This window comes from Oncorhynchus mykiss, chromosome 12 (assembly GCF_013265735.2).
Source record: "Oncorhynchus mykiss isolate Arlee chromosome 12, USDA_OmykA_1.1, whole genome shotgun sequence".
NCBI classification, from domain to species: domain Eukaryota; kingdom Metazoa; phylum Chordata; class Actinopteri; order Salmoniformes; family Salmonidae; genus Oncorhynchus; species Oncorhynchus mykiss.
In genome coordinates, this window is record NC_048576.1 from 26,677,789 (window position 1) to 26,695,036 (window position 17,248).

Below are 17,248 nucleotides of genomic sequence, written 5' to 3' on the forward strand. Positions count from 1 at the left end.
TTCACACAACATGTTTATGTTGCATAATTATTTGAATGATAATTATGCCAATGTTCGAAACTTCCAAATGAATTGCATGAGATCTTGGTCAACATGTTTTTTATTAATTTTTTTATTTCACCTTTATTTAACCAGGTAAGCTAGTTGAGAACAAGTTCTAATTTACAACTGCGACCTGGTCAAGATAAAGCAAAGCAGTGCGACACAAACAACAACACAGAGTTACACATGGAATAAACAAGCGTACAGTCAATAACACAATAGCAAAAACTAACGTCTATTTACAGTGTGTGCAAATGACGTGAGGAGGTAGGCAATAAATAGGCCATAGTAGCGAAGTAATTACAATTTAGCAGATTAACACTGGAGTGATAAATGAGTAGATGATGATGTGCAAGTAGAGATACTGGTGTGCAAAAGAGCAGAAAAGTAAATAAAAACAATATGAGGATGAGGTAGGTAGATTGGGTGGGCTATTTACAGATGAACTATGTACAGACTATGTTCGTAGGCAGTTAATCAATTAGCCATTTAAATCATCATTGAAATACATGAGTCCAGTCCAATGGAAATTAATGCATAGATGAGAAGCTGGATCCCTACCTGACGTCTGCTCTGCAGTAATGCGTCAGCCTGGACCGGCCCATCCCTGAGGGCTCAATCAGGACCCGTGAGGTGAGCAGCACTGCCCGTAGCCCTGCCTCCAGGTGCACATTGTCATGGTCCACAGAGGAGGACACTAGCAGACACAGGCCCTGAGGAAGGTCACTACACCACCGCCTAAGCAGGAGAAAAATACAGCAAGGGTCATTACTGTCATCTTTGGTTTAAATCAACAGCCTGAGGCAAGATGTAAAGGTCCAATGCAGCAGTTTTCATCTCAATATGAAATCATTTCTTGGTTACAATTAAGTACCTTACTGTGATTGTTTTCAGTTAAAATGGTAATAAAATAAACTAAATAGATTCTTAGCAAAGGGCAATTTCTCAAACAAGAGAGTTATTTTTTCTTATAGTCAACCCTCCAATCAGAAATTAGGAGAACACTCATTTAGAATGCCTGAAGCTTTAACAGTACTTGAGAATGTGTGTGCGCGTGTGCACACAAGTGTTTAACTTCAAGAACATTGATCAGAGGAAGTAGGCCTCCTTAAACATTGGGAGCATTATGTTACAGTGACTTGTGTGTTGTTTATGGTGAAAATGCCATCAACTCTCTAGGAGTGGTCTGAGTGGGAAAGGCAAAACAAAACATTTGCTGTTATTGGCAGAGAAGTTTGGAACTCTCTTTCCTTTTGGTGTATTAACTAATTTACAACATAGTAATGTCCCCATGGAAGGCCAAAACTCCATCCCAACAAAACAGGCAGAAGTGTCAGGCAGTCTTTTCAACAGATCTTACAGTAATTTTCACAATTTCACAGTATTATTCCAACCATTTTTGACTGCACTGGGCCTTTAACACCGCACCTTACTGAACTGACAACTTGACTACCCCTGCGAAAAGGGCAGACATATGTATGATCGGCTTCTGGCCACTCTGCCCTTCCACCCATGTCTCCAAATGAAGCCTTGGATAGAGCCCCAGGCAAGACAGACAATCATTGATGAGCTAATCTCGTCCTCCATGCGTACCTAAGCACTACGAAGTCCCTGCGGGGATGAGGTGCCATGCTGTCTGTCACATAGTGATACACCTCTGTGTTGTTCTCAAGAGCCTCGATTACACGGCTGTGGAGCAGGTCATCATCCCACAGGTGGCGCTCACGCAGAACTCTGTGCAACACTGTCTGGGGCGGGGCCTCGATCTCGGTGGTCACTTTCCAAAGACGGATGGGATGGCCGTCCCCTACCTGAATAGAACAAATGGATTGTGAGATTATGGCTCAGGACTGAAAAGTATACTGTAGCTTTAACAAGCGAGCTAACATGCCATCACTTTTCAAAATGGACAGAATTTACTTCATTCTAACAGCCAAAGAAGCTATGCCAAATGGTAAATTCAATTATCCATGGAGGCTTAAGGTAAAAAAGGGAATTTAACCTTTTCCAATCATACAATGATTGAAGGCCATACTGTTGTGACAATGCAGGGCAAAATCAAAGCAAAATGTATCTTCAATATAACAACATTGACAAACATGGACCTGTGATTGAATGACCTGCAGACAACACAAATATTAGTACGCACTAGTGCAGGGGGAGGCAACTAGATCCAGCCGCGGACTGATTGTTGTCGGAGCGAATGGTCTGGGGGGTAAATTATAAAATTTGTACACTGCAAATTGACCACAACTAAGCCCAAAGAGATATTGTATTTGAAAATAACAATAATTTCATACATACCTTGATTACATTGAGACATGATCACATATGTCTCTTTTTATTTGGGAATATTTGGGAACAGACTTCCTAAAGAAAAATAAATGTTGACCAAAAACTAAAATCATAGCTACAAATTTTGGAGGCCCAAAAAATTACTTGCAGGCCGGTTTTGGCTTACTGTCTGTTGCCGACCTCTGCACTAGTATGTTATTGAGCAGTACATTCTGGTTTTGTTTGATAACAGACAGCATAGTATCAGTATGCAGCAGTGTCACTGAGCAGTACCTTCTTGTATGTCAGCTCTGTGTTTTCTGGGCCCAGGGCGCTGTGCCATCCTTTGCTCTTCTCTGTGGACTCCCTCAGTAGAGCCTGGATATTATCCTCCAGGTAGGCTCTGTAATCCACAGGCTCGCCCTTCATGTTCAGGCCCAAGCCGTGGAGAGGGAGTGGCTGGGCATCTGCTGCGACATAGGAGTTCCGCGACTGCAGCATCATCTCATGAGGGATCTGTCGCACCAAATTAGAGGTCAACTGGGTTCTTTTTTTAATTAATAAAAATACGTACATAGCAGTTGTCATGTACGCTGCATATAGAGCAGCCTACTGAATTCCTCTGTGAAAGTACATCAAGTTCATATCCGACATGGCATTTACTCTATACACTGTAAAACCATGTCTATTTAATTTATTCTTAAATAAATGCTTTCTAAAAAAATAAACCACTCTTCAAATGGCTCACATTTTTTGGACAATAAATAGTCAATGCATGTGGGTGGTGTTTTGTTACAGATTGATTGTTCTGAGGGATCATCCTATTCAGAAAAGAGATTGTTTTACGTCAAGGACTGTGCATATATTCTGTATAATACCTGGAATAATTTCTTGCACTCCACAATCATGTGGCTGAGTCCTTGAGTGGCAGCCATGTTCTCACTCAGGTCCTTGTGGTCCGGTTTTACCCCTGCCCCCCTTCGGTGGATTAATCTTCCACAAAGATGGAACATAGTCAACACACATCACAATCGTTCTCTCAGCTTTGAGTTCAACAGCAGTACAATGTTGTTCATATGCAGCATTTCGATGAGGAAATAGTCAAGAGGAAATGAAATGGTCTAACACTGTCAGTCCTCTGTAGTTTTGTTTGGGCTTTATTTTGACATGATACATCCATGAGGATGTTAATATGCAGCAGTTCGTACATTTCTTTAGCCAAGAGGAAGACCACTGGTCAATGCTTTTGCTAAAACCATTGGTTTAAGCTATTGGTCTTAAATGGATAGCTGCTAGCTTTTCTCATAGGAAAACCTGGCACAATTAGCCACGATGCTGAGCGGATAATTAAATCTGGTAACTAAATAATGTATTAACCTATCATATACTTTAAACGGTAGAGCCATCATCGATTGCATTTGTTAAAGGTCAATTTGGCCACCAGAGGGAGAATGTTAAACCATCCAACTGCTTTGAATAGTTTGTTACCAATGGTCTTGATAAGTGGAATGTGCTGGAGTGTGCCGATATATTTTGAATAGGGCTGTCAAAGTTGTAGATGCAGGAATGCTGGAACCCCCCGAATTGCGGGTTGCACTGACCCTTTTAAGCGCACGTGTTTCCGCACGGACCCTTTTAAACACAGCACATGACAGGCTCGGTAGCGCTAAACGTATCTAGACTTCTCGAATGCCCAGAACGCCTTCTCTAACGCGCCACAATCTCAGATTCAAACTCCTCTCCACCTGCTCTGCAAGCGTTATAATGTCAAAATACGTTCGTTGATCACCAAATATGTAGTTTCGGTGAGCAACTATCTTAATTTAATCCCGTGGCGGCCGGTATGTTCTTACAAAAAGGGTGTACATTTATTTTTACAAGCAACCGAAATAAATGACTATTCAGCACATACAGTATTTTGGAAGTACATACCGTCCGTAATGGGAGTAAATTAAGATAGTTGCGCACCGAAACTACATTTATTTGGTGATCAAAGAACGTATTTTTGCATTATAAAGGTTGTAGAGCTGTTGAGTTTGAATCTGGGCTTCCTCGGCGTTAGAGGGGTCGTCACTAGTTACCACAGCCACAAAGTCAGAAGCCCCGCCCATTTTAAAAACCATTTATCTTCTAATCTGAATTTACATATAACCCTAACCACACTGTTGACCTTGTGCCTAACCTTAAATTAAGACCCAAAAGCACGTTTTTTTCCCCCATTTTTCTCTCTTGATATAGCCAATTTTGACTAACTAGTGGAAACCGTTAGGTGACTAGTGGAAACCTTTAGGCAGGTCTCTAACGCACAGATACCTTTTCAGGTAGTGTTGTTAGCCTATTTTGGTTCACGATGCGTGCAAATTTTGAAGAACAATTTTGAAGGAAAACTTTTTGTTCTCAGATCAAAAGATTTACCAAATTATCCCAATTGTAGAAGTAGCAGCTTGTGACTAGTTCAAGTTGAAGAACATGGATAAGTAGCCAAGGCTAGATCTAAAAGCTGTAGCTATTATATTTTACATGAACTCAGACCTGGCTGGTCTGTTGTTAATATCTTCTATGGAATTCATAACATTCTGAACAAGAATATAAATGCGACATGCAACAATTTAAACAATTTTACTGAGTTACAGTATATATAAGGAAATAAGTAAATTCAAATCAATTCATTATGCCCTAATCTATGGATTTCACTTGACTGTCCAGGGGCGCAGCAATGGGAAAAACTCAATCTGATTGGCTGGGCATTGCTGCACCCCTGCCCAGCCAATCAGATTGAGTTTTTCCCCACAAAAGGGCTTTATTACAGGCAGAAATACTCCTCATTTTTCGAGGTGGCTGTTCTAAGACAATCCCGCAGGTGAAGAAGCTGGATGTGGAGATCCTGGGCTGGTGTGGTTACATGTGGTCTGCAGTTGTGAGGCCGGTTGGACGTACTGTGTGTGTGTGTGTGTGTGTGTGTGTGTGTGTGTGTGCTTGCACGCAAGTGTTTAACTTCAAGATCATTGATCAGAGGAAGTAGGCCTACTTAAACATTGGGAGCATTAATATATGTATGTTACAGTGACTTTTGTGTTGTTTATGGTGAAAATGCCATGAAAAACATTCAAATTGATGAGCTATTGATAAGAGTTAGGTAAATGAATAATCCGTTTGGAGAAGGGGATTCTAAATACACATAGCAATTGTTTTAGATGATCCCCGGAGATGAATGTGAAACCAGTCATATGGAAACAAACCGTAATATCATATCATCATTAACTCGATTAATTATGTTAACTGTTTGGCAGCCCTAATTTTGCATGATGCTTCCTTGACAATGCTACTGATGTTACACAAAATTCAAAAGGCCGTAAGACACATTTCTGGATATATGACAGAATTCCATGTTTTTGCTTACCGTTTCGTACACATCTATGTGCTTTTACAAAAAAAATAACATCTACAAGAATTATACGTACAGTGGGGAGAACAAGTATTTGATACACTGCCGATTTTGCAGGATTTCCTACTTACAAAGCATGTAGAGGTCTGTCATTTTTATCATAGGTACACTTCAACTGCGAGAGACGGAATCTAAAACAAAAATCCAGAAAATCACATTGTATGATTTTTAAGTAATTAATTTGCATTTTATCGCATTACATAAGTATTTGATACATCAGAAAAGCAGAACTTAATATTTGGTACAGAAACCTTTGTTTGCAATTACAGAGATCATACGTTTCCTGTAGTTCTTGACCAGGTTTGCACACACTGCAGCAGGGATTTTGGCCCACTCCTTCATACAGACCTTCTCCAGATCCTTCAGGTTTCGGTGCTGTCGCTGGGCAATACGGACTTTCAGTTCCCTCCAAAGATTTCCTATTGGGTTCAGGTCTGGAGACTGGCTAGGCCACTCCAGGACCTTGAGATGCTTCTTACAGAGCCACTCCTTAGTTGCCCTGGCTGTGTGTTTCGGGTCGTTATCATGCTGGAAGACCCAGCCATCTTCAATGCTCTTACTGAGGGAAGGAGGTTGTTGGCCAAGATCTCGCAATACATGGCCCCATCCATCCTCCCCTCAATACAGTGCAGTCGTCCTGTCCCCTTTGCAGAAAAGCATCCCCAAAGAATGATGTTTCCACCTCCATGCTTCACGGTTGGGATGGTGTTCTTGGGGTTGTACTCATCCTTCTTCTTCCTCCAAACATGGCGAGTGGAGTTTAGACCAAAAAGCTCTATTTTTGTCTCATCAGACCACATGACCTTCTCTCATTCCTCCTCTGGATCATCCAGATGGTCATTGGCAAACTTCAGATGGGCCTGGACACGCGCTGGCTTGAGCAGGGGGACCTTGTGTGCGCTGCAGGATTTTAATCCATGACGGTGTAGTGTGTTACTAATGGTTTTCTTTGAGACTGTGTTCCCAGCTCTCTTCAAGTCATTGATCAGGTCCTGCCGTGTAGTTCTGGGCTGACCCCTCACCTTCCTCATGATCATTGATGCCCCACGAGGTGAGATCTTACATGGAGCCCCAGACCGAGGGTTATTGACCGTCATCTTGAACTTCTTCCATTTTCTAATAATTGCGCCAACAGTTGTTGCCTTCTCACCAATCTGCTTGCCTATTGTCCTGTAGCCCATCCCAACCTTGTGCAGGTCTACAATTTTATCCCTGATGTTCTTACACAACTCTCTGGTCTTGGCCATTGTGGAGAGGTTGGAGTCTGTTTGATTGAGTGTGTGGACAGGTGTCTTTTATACAGGTAACGAGTTCAAACAGGTGCAGTTAATACAGGTAATGAGTGGAGAACAGGAGGGATTCTTTAAAAAAAACTAACAGGTTTATGAGCCGGAATTCTTACTGGTTGGTAGGTGATCAAATACTTACGCCATGCAATAAAATGCAAAGGAATTACTTAAAAATCATACAATGTGATTTTCTGGATTTTTGTTTTAGATTCTGTCTCTCACAGTTGAAGTGTACCTATGATAAAAAATTACAGACCTCTACATGCTTTGTAAGTAGGAAAACCTGCAAAATCGGCAGTGTATCAAATACTTGTTCTCCCCACTGTAGCTACATCCATCGTAAAAACGGAATCAAAGACGATGGTAGTCTTGTCATGTGTTAGCATTTTTTCACCCAACTACCATAAGACAGTTGTTGAGTTCAAAACCCATTTAGGGTAATTTTTTTAAAGGAAATGTCCCTCCACTGTTGGTCCTGAAGTCAAATAACAAAGTAGATAATTACAAAAATGCATATAAAAATATATTGGCCTACATTTAGGAATACACTCTATGCAATATATGTATTATGATACTGTATGATTATTATCATTCTTAATCTTCATTTTCAAGGTGATGACTGCAATTGAAAATCAAAATTTCGAAGGAAAAATTATCACTCTCTGAGGGATTTGAACTCACAGTGAAAGTGGTGATAGATGTCAGGAACTTGGTGCTTTACACTGAGTTAATTGTCAAGACATACTGTATTTGCATGCTTTTCCCCAGTCTCTCTTTCTCTCTCTCTCCTGGTTTTGACCTTTGCCTGTCCTGACTCTGAGCCCGCCTGCCTGACCACGCTGCCTGCCCCTGACCTTGCCGTTCTGTGCCTTTGCCCATTCTCTGGATTACCGACCTCTGCCTAACCTGAGCCTGCCTGCCATCCTGTGCCTTTGCCCATTCTCTGGATTATCGACCCCTGCCTGCCTTGACTTGTCATTTGCCTGCCCTTGTTACTGTAATAAACACTGTTACTTCAACACAGTCTGCATTTGGGTCTTACCTGAAACGTGATATACACAGTAATTATGACAACTTCCGGAGGATGTCCTCCAACCTATCAGACCTCTTGCAGCATGAACTGACATGTTGTCCACCCAATCAAAGGATCAGAGAATTAATATCTGAATTAATCTAGTACTGAAAACTACAGCTAGCTAGCACTGCAGTGCATGACATGTTGTGAGTAGTTGAGTCAAAGAGAGAGAAAGACAAGAGTTGAACAGTTTTGTACAAATTCATTTCTTCCAAAATTTAGGAGAAGCAAGAGAGAGAGAGCTAGCTGTATTTGGTTGTATTTTTTTTAAATGTTCAATTAGCTAGACAATGCAGCTAGCAAGTTTAGTGTACACCAGGCTCAAACAGAGAGGGATGCTATATTAGCCAGCTGGCTATGGCTATCCAACACTGGAACTCTTCCAAGTCAATTGAAGCTTTTGGTTTAATTAATTTCTTGCCACCGGGTTCTGCCTGTGTAACTGTTAAACCAGTTTTTGACTTTACACTGTACTGCATGATTGTAGTGGGTTTACTAACACGTCAGTTCTAGTTGACTATGACTTGACAACGATGTAGGCTGTGTGTAGCATTTGGCTGTCATGGGAAGTTTTATTTGCCTGGTCACAGACAGCTGATGTGTTGTGCACTGAAGTCTACAAGCGAAGGGAAGAGGTGAGAGGAGGAGAGCGTGTAGATAGTTGCGAGAAGAAATTATATAGACATGAGCAAAATGTTCATGCTGTTTTTATGTGGCTGCTATGAAAGTGAACTGTTCGCATGTGATTGTGGTGTATTCATTCTGCAGATTCTGTTAAATTCTTCTTAAATGGAAACCAACGTAACGAAATGGGAATGAACATAACTGAATTTGTCCAATAATAGCTCTCATTTACAACTGTTGGACTGATGATCACACCCTAGATCAGCTACTGTAGATGCAGGCAAGAGTGTGCAAGGCGGCATTGAATGTGTCACTGTCTGTCACCTTGACTACTCAAAAGTCTCTCAACCTGTGCACATACATTGTAAACTTTCATTCACAAGCTAGGTTGAAGCAACCTCATGATGGGTACAGGACATTTTCATGTAGTAGCCCAAGCCTATCGATGTTACATTGTGCTGGGTGAATGGAATATGAATGACAGTCATACAATATGCTGCAACAAAAATAAGGCCATGCTCGTAATTTTGTTTTAGCACGCTCCTTCATCTTAAACTGCACCGACTGCCACTGGTGTCTACAGATACACCGTATTCTGACCTTGACTCAATTCCCTAAATATTCTACCACCTTTACGTGTAAGGAAAGATATGATCCTTTATTGATGTCACTTGTTAAATCCACTTCAATCAGTGAAGATAAAGGGGAGGAAACAGGTAAAAAAAAAAATGTTAAGCCTTGAGACAACTGAGACATGGATGGGCAAGACAAAAAATGTAAGTGCCTTTGAAAAGGGTATGGTAGTCGTTGCCTGTCGCACCAGTTTGTGTACCGCAACGCTGCTGCTAGGTTTTTCACACTCAACAGTTTCCCGCGTGTATCAAGAATGATCCACCATCCAAAGGACATCCAACCAACTTGACACAACTGTGGGAAGCAAAGGAGTCAACATGGGCCCGTATCCCTGTGAAATGCTTTCGGCACCTCGTAGAGTCCATGCCCTGACGAATTGAGGTTGGTCTGGGGGGGGGGGGGGGGGGGGGGGGGGGGGGGGGGTGCAACTCAATATTAGGAAGGTGTTCCTAATGTTTGGTATACTCAGTGTACATTAATTACTGTCTAGTGTCACTTTAGTGTTAGTTTCCTACAATTTGTGGCCAATATTTTGCATCAATTTATTCCATTCTGTTTACCTTTCTTTCCTCTGTCACATCAGTGTAGATTGTTCCTAATGGTCTCTAGCAATAGTGGATCATATTAGGCTAACGTGCAATCATTTGGGACATGTAGTGCATTTGAATAATTATGGAACTCAGACCAGGCGTAGCAGTTTAAACCTGGAGCCTGGCGCATGATTCACGACGACTGGACCGTTGTCATACAGTTCAATGATTAGTGAGGATTAGGGTAGATTTATAGAACTATTGTTTAACCCCTCTTGTCCACTTTTTTCCAACTTCCAACATTATATGGATTGAACTTGAATATGGCAACTTTCAGGATGAATTAAACCACTATTGTTATTCCTCAATATATTTTTTCCATAAAGGCTCTCCAAACCTGTTTTTTATGATTCATACTTGCATACTTTCCTAACCCAAAAATGTGTCAAAATAATCTACAAAATCAGTGTATTTCTATATCTACCAGTTTGGGCTGAAACAGGGATGAATATGCATACATGGTATCAGTCAAAAGTTTGGAAAACACCAATTAATTCCAGGGTTTTTCTTTATTTTTCTACAATGTAGAATAATAGTGATGACATCAAAACTATGAAATAACACATATGGAATCATGTAGTAACCAACAAGTGTTAAACAAATCAAAATATATTTTATATTTGAGATTCTTCAAAGTAGCCATATGTGTTATTTCATAGTTTTGATGTCTTCACTATTATTCTACAATGTAGAAAATAGTAAAAATAAAGAAAAACCCTTGAATGAGGAGGTGTGTCCAAACCTTTGACTGGTATGGTGTCTCCTGACCCCTCCTGTCTCAGCCCCCAGTATTTATGCTGCAGTAGTTTGTGTCGGGGGGCTAAGGTCAGTCTGTTATATCTGGAGCATTTCTCCAGATATACTTATCCAATGTCCTGTGTGAATTTAAGTATGCTTTCTCTAATTCTCTCTCTCGGAGGACCTGAGCCCCAGGACCATGCCTCAGTACTACCTGGCAAGATGACTCCTTGCTGTCCCCAGTCCACCTGGCCGTGCTGCTGCTCCCGTTTCAACTGTTCTGCTTGCAGCTATGGAACTCTGACCTGTTCACCGGACGTGCTACCTGTCCCAAACCTGCTGTTTTCAACTCTCTAGAGACAGCGGTAGAGGTGCTGACCTGTGCACCCTCGACAACTACTGTGATTATTATTATTTGACCATGCTGGTCATTTATGAACATTTGAACATCTTGGCCATGTTCTGTCATAATCTCCACCCGGCACAGCCAGAAGAGGACTGGCCACCCCTCATAGCCTGGTTCCTCTCGAGGTTTCTTCCTAGGTTTTGGCCTTTCTAGGGAGTTTTTCCTAGCCACTGTGCTTCTACACCTGCATTATTTGCTTTTTGGGGTTTTAGGCTGGCTTTCTGTACAGCACTTTGAGATATCAGCTGATCTAAGAAGGGCTATACATTTGATTTGATGTGAAATTTGATTTGATACTGCATTTAGACCACTTTCTTTCATCGATCCATATGTTCAGAATTTGTTCTCTCTATGTATTCTAGTGAGTTTGTCTACAGAATTCTTATTAAAGCTGCACCATATTTAAAGGGATGGCTTAAGATCAATTTACTGAAAACCCGATTAAAGGGATGGCTTAAGATCGAGAAAAACTGTTGGTCAGCAAGTAGGAGGGTTTTCAGAGAGTTGATTTACAGTTATTTAGTGTGAGCAAGGTAGCCACACCCGTAGAGCGCATTATGCGCCTGCAATAGGTAAGTCTGAATACCAACTACTGAGAAGTGCATAGGAAAGGCATGTCTAGGAAAAGTGTAACTGTCCTAAGTCTGAATCTGCCCCTAAGTGCCAGGCAACACATGCCAAAACAAATCAAAACATGCCATGATGAAAACATACACAGAAACACGAATACCAGTACATACCTGGGGGAGGTGCCCTCTTTCTTGGAGATGTTGAGGTGTAGGATGGAGGGGGCCAGGCACACGGCCAGGTTCCCAGCTGTCATCTGGTTCTCCTCGGCAGAGGCGATGTCACTGAGGAAGTAGAGCAGGGTCTGCAGGACCTCCCGGTTCTCGTCAGGCAGCAAGATGACTGCAGCCTGGGCTGCCTGAAGACGCATGTCCTTCGGGACACCTAGGAAACACACATGACAGATACATCTGAATGTGAATTGCTATGTTGGTTTTAAGATCTTAGCATGATACTGAGGACGAAACTGATTACATTTGAATGCACCTGGTAATTATAGCAGTATAGACATTCCATGTATATCATAACCAGACATCAAATACAGACAGTAACTTAATGCCATGTTTGTAAAACCTCGATAAACCCTAACTCGAGCTGTAAAATCCAAGCTGGAGGACATTATAGAGTACAGTATGATTACTGTGCCTATCAATTAGTTGATTGACTTCTCAAAGGAGACTTTATCTAGTCAATGATTTCAATCTGATAAGTGTATGCTGAAGGGCAATTTAAACCAGACACAGGGGTTCAGAGCTTCCCAGAGTGGATGAGAGGGGAACACTTAGAGCCACTGACTCACATTGGTAGATCTGCAGGAAGGTTTCAGTGAGCTTGGTGGTGAGGACAGGCTCAGGCAGGTCTCTGAAGTACTGTTTCAGCAGGTCGGCCACATCGTAGGCTGATTGGCCCTGGTACCTCACGTGGTCTGGGGAATTTTCATTCAGCTGCCGCAGAGTCTGGATCCGAGACTTCACCCCAGACTTACGGAAAATGCCAACCTTGACAGGAATAGGAGTGAAAAACAGTTGATACTGTCATTGGTGTATTAGCATTATTCATAAACCTCAATGCATTATCATATATAATGTATCACCAAGTACATGAAATCTCACTACAATAGAAATACAGTAACATAACATATCTGGAGTGGAACACATACTAAAATCATAAGGTTATACACACACTGTAGCATGAGGGAACACGTTCACGTTGAGGGGATGAGAGTGACTACCTTTTCCAGACATTGGCTACGGAGGTAGCGCATGGCCTGCTGGATGCTCTGGGGTAGGGGTTGCCCACTCCTTTGGACATTGATGATTGGTGGAACACCAAAAACCTGTTTGTCCCTGTAGTCAGGGACCTTACTCCTCTTCATAAACTTAGGAATAGACCTGCCAATACAGAGGAAAAGGGGGACTAGATTCAATCTTTTCATTTAGATATCACCATAAAGTTTGTTACCTGAAATACATGTAATCTTGTCCAAGTGGGTGTGTTGTGGGTGATTTGGTAGTCTAAACAGAGTGGGAAAAGGGTAGAAACCATGCAAACAGCAGCACAGGTAACATTATATATTTTCCTTGGACATCTGATGTCTTTTTTGGATGAAAACTGTTTGGTCTATTGCCAAATCCTAATCAGTCTATTTTGGAACAAAACGGTTTCAATTTTGTCTGATGCATATTCACATAATGCTTTTACACTATGGGATGAAGCCTAATTGGGTGACAGCACATGGCTGATGATTCAAGAGAAATTAAAGTTTGAACCTTTTAGGATGGAGAATAAAACCTGCAAACTGATCGTGTGCTAAAATGGCCACTGCAATTCTAGATAATGGTTTCTTTGTGTATGATGTGATTGATTCTTGATTCAAGAGTCATCCGCATGAGAAATAAGAGGCTGAATGAGACACAGTTGCGAAATTTTACAAATCTAACTTTTTAACAGCTTTCTTTATGGAAAACATGTTTTTATTTTATACTACTATACATTAGCTGCATAAATGCAGATCAAAGGCCTTGCCATATGGAAAAATGTATACGATGCATTTTAAAAAGCAATATCCTTACCACAATACAATACTCACTGACCTGACTAAATGCATATGAAAAGGACAGTATAATAGAGTGCACTTCCCTACGTCTCTGCCTTTTATCTATATTTCAATCTCCACTCTCCACACCCAAGGGCCCTCCACTCACCAGCTCCAGCCATGTTTGTTGGGTTCGCAGTATTTCTCCATTATAGCAGTGAGCCGGAGCAGAGAGAACTTTTGCAGAAGGTTGAGCTGAGCAGCTGACTGGCGGTTAATTTCCTGGGAGGCTGAAGTCAGGCTCGGCCTGTGGGAGTTCTGGAAACTATGCCACCGTAGCTTCCTAGATAGAGGGGAAATGCATTGGGAATAAAGGTCAATGTTTTGATCTATAGCAATGCTATGAGTGTCCATTTGTGGTATATCTTAGAGGTGATTAAATCAATTAATTGATGTGTTTTTACTATTATACTGTCTAAATGTCAAGAGCTATTTGACATTCGGTGAAATATTGATGAACCTGAACATGTTATCATCTTTATATATAACAATGTATGTTTACCTGCTTGGCCTGGTTAAGGAAGCACCCACTCCTGAGTCCCTTCGTTCTCTTGTCTCAACATCCTCCACCTCATTCAAAGAGTTTCCGGTGCTGTCGTAGTCACTTGCCATCGTGCCTACATCTGACATAGACTGCTCCTCAAAATGGAGGCTGGAGGAGAATGTTGTTTCTCTGGTCTCGTCAGTGTCCTCCTCTTCCTCATGCTTGTCACTGAGCTCCTGACACACCTTCTTGGACCACTGGTCTATATTCTGCTGAAGGCCATGGACATGTTGAAGGATATCATCCAGGTGCTCAAAGACCTTCTCTCTCAACTCGTCTGAACTGCCACTAGCCTCATTTACATTGTCATAGATGCTCCCCACTGAGGAACACGAATTTCTTCTTATTGGAAACATGTTGAATTCCTGGGACTCGTGACTGCTGCCCAGGGAGAGGTTTACGTCCTCCATCTGCCATTCACACAGCTCATGAGAGGTGGAAGTAGTGCACAGGCTCTCGATGGATAGGGACTTGGGGAACGTGCCTGGCTTGTGGTCCATTGGCAGATGAACCAGACAATCCAGTCCATTTTTATAGCCACTCTTCTGAATAACCTGTTTAGCCCCCTTCCACCCTGCCATATCATAGTCCTCTAGATAGAGCCAACTGCTCTTCGCATTAGCTCTGTCCACAACTGGGGACCTACGGCCTGTACGACAGATAGTATGAGCTTTTCTGCTGTAATTTACACTGCTCTTTTCTGTAGTGTTGTTTTTTAAACCAGGTAGACTTTCATTGGAAGTGCAATGCAAACTGCCAGGGGTTAGAGGGAACTGCAGTGGAGAGGTCACAACTTGGCCATCTGTCACTTCCCTCTCTTTATCCTTTCTCTTGAACGACTCCATTCTCTTCAGGAAGGTATTGGAACACCTCTTGGTCTTCTCTCTGCTGACAGGAACAGTAAGCAGGTCTTTTGGAGACACAGGCTGGTCCTCACAGGCAGATCCATTGGGAGAGTGGGAACCATGGGAGTCATGGTGGGAGGTAAGGGTGTAGGGCTCTGCCGTGCTGGTGACCTGACTGGAGGGGTTGCTGGAAGTGGTACCTCTGTCACTCTTCACACTCAGGCTGCTACTGCTGTGGGTGGAGGTGACCTCCAGGTTGCTGAAGTCACTCAGGATGCTCTCACTACTAGCAGAGGCCCTCAAAGGGTGCAGGGTGGTGGAGACGTGTGGGGAGAGGGTACGCAGTCGGGACCATGTCTTACTCTCTCGCTGGAATGCCCAGCGGTCACTGATGGCACACAGGTCATCCTCCTCAGAGTCTTCACTCTGCATCAGATGATAGACAAATTAGAGACCATTTTATAACATGGTTATGGGAAGGATCATTTGCATTGACAAGGGCTATGTCTAAGTGCAAAGCAAATATATACTTATTTGTGCCTGTACAATGGAAAATAAAACAATTGTAATATACAAGGCCGTCAAGCAAACTCAGATATACTGTGAAAGTCAGAGAGACATGTAACAAGCTATAGCAGTGGATCTAGTGGCTGGCCTGCACACAACAAACTTTGAGACAGACAGATCTTATGTGCAGGTCTACTCACCTGTTTGCACTGAAAATGGACCTCCAGTCTCATGGAGGCACACTTGTTCAAGGTTGACAGCCTCCTACATGGAAATGAAAGAGATCAAATGAAAAAACACAGGAAATATCCAAACATTTGATTTGTTTACAAGTGCAGTGCCAATTCAAATTACACTGAACAAAAATATGAACACAACGTGAAACAATTTCAAAGATTTGACTGAGTTACAGTTCACATAAGGAAATCAGTCAATGTAAATAAATCATTTAGGCCCTAATCTATGGATTTCACTACTGGGAATACAGATATGCATCTGTTGGCCACGGATACCTTAAAAAGGGTAGGGGCGTGGATCAGAGAACCAGTCAGTGACCATTGTTTTCTTCATGCAGCGTGACATCTCCTTTCCATAGAGTTGATCAGGCTACTGTGGAATGTTGTCCCATTCCCCTTCAATGGCTGTGTGAAGTTGCTAGATATTGGGGGGAACTGGACGCTCTGCCATACACGTCAATCCAGAGCATCCCAAACATGCTCAATGGGTGACATGTATGCAGGCCATGGAAGAACAGGGACATTATCCACTTCCAGGATTTGTGTATAGATCCTTGCGAAATGCATTATTATTCTGAAACATGAGATGATGGCCACGGATTAATGGCACGATAGTTGGCCTCAGGATCTCGGCACGGTATCTCTGTGCATTCAAATTGTCATCTATAAAATGCAATTGTGTTTGTTGTCCATAGCTTATTCCTGCCCATACCATAACCTCTCTGTTCACAATGTTGACATCAGCAAACTGCTTGCCCACATGACACCATACATGCAGTCTGCCATCTGGATGGTACAGTTGAAACCGGGATTAATCTGTGAAGAGCACACTTCTCCAGCGTGCCATTGGCCATCGAAGGTGAGCATTTTCCCATTGAAGTTAGTTACGACGCCAAACTGCAGTCAGGTCAAGACCCTGGTGAGAACGACAATCATGCAGATGAGCTTCCCTGAGATGGTTTCTGACAGTTTGTGCAGATATTCTTTAGTTGCGCAATCCCACAGTTTCATCAGCTGTCCGGGTGGCTGGTCTAAGACGATCCCGCAGGTGAAGAAGCTAGATGTGGAGGTCCTGGTCTGACGTGGGCACACGTGGTCTGCGGTTGTGAGGCCAGATGGACGTTCTGCCAAAGTCTCTAAAATGGCGTTCCAGGCAGTTTAAGGTAGAGAAATAAACATTAAATTATCTGGCAACAGCTTTGGTGGATATTCCTGCAGTCAGCGTGCCAATTGCATTCTCCTTCATAACTTGAGACATATGTGGCATTGTGATGTGTGACAAAACTGCACATTTTAGAGTGGCCTTTTATTGTCCTCAGCACAAAGTGCACCTGTGTA

At 42.3% G+C, this 17,248-nt stretch overlaps 1 protein-coding gene across 2 annotated transcripts in view; it reads right to left on the reverse strand.

Annotated features, from left to right (window-relative positions):
* The window catches only part of stard8 (StAR-related lipid transfer (START) domain containing 8), a 42,675-nt gene that overhangs the window by 2,811 nt on the left and 22,616 nt on the right, over positions 1-17,248 (reverse strand). For both annotated transcript variants that reach the window (XM_021623206.2, XM_021623207.2), the window contains 10 exons: positions 15,875-15,938; positions 14,281-15,593; positions 13,888-14,061; positions 12,915-13,074; positions 12,483-12,681; positions 11,857-12,067; positions 3,195-3,309; positions 2,611-2,832; positions 1,636-1,853; positions 604-780 (listed from right to left, as the gene is read on the reverse strand). In XM_021623206.2, the coding sequence (XP_021478881.2) occupies positions 604-780; positions 1,636-1,853; positions 2,611-2,832; positions 3,195-3,309; positions 11,857-12,067; positions 12,483-12,681; positions 12,915-13,074; positions 13,888-14,061; positions 14,281-15,593; positions 15,875-15,938 (2,853 nt within the window). The remainder of the gene's footprint in view (positions 1-603; positions 781-1,635; positions 1,854-2,610; positions 2,833-3,194; positions 3,310-11,856; positions 12,068-12,482; positions 12,682-12,914; positions 13,075-13,887; positions 14,062-14,280; positions 15,594-15,874; positions 15,939-17,248) is intronic.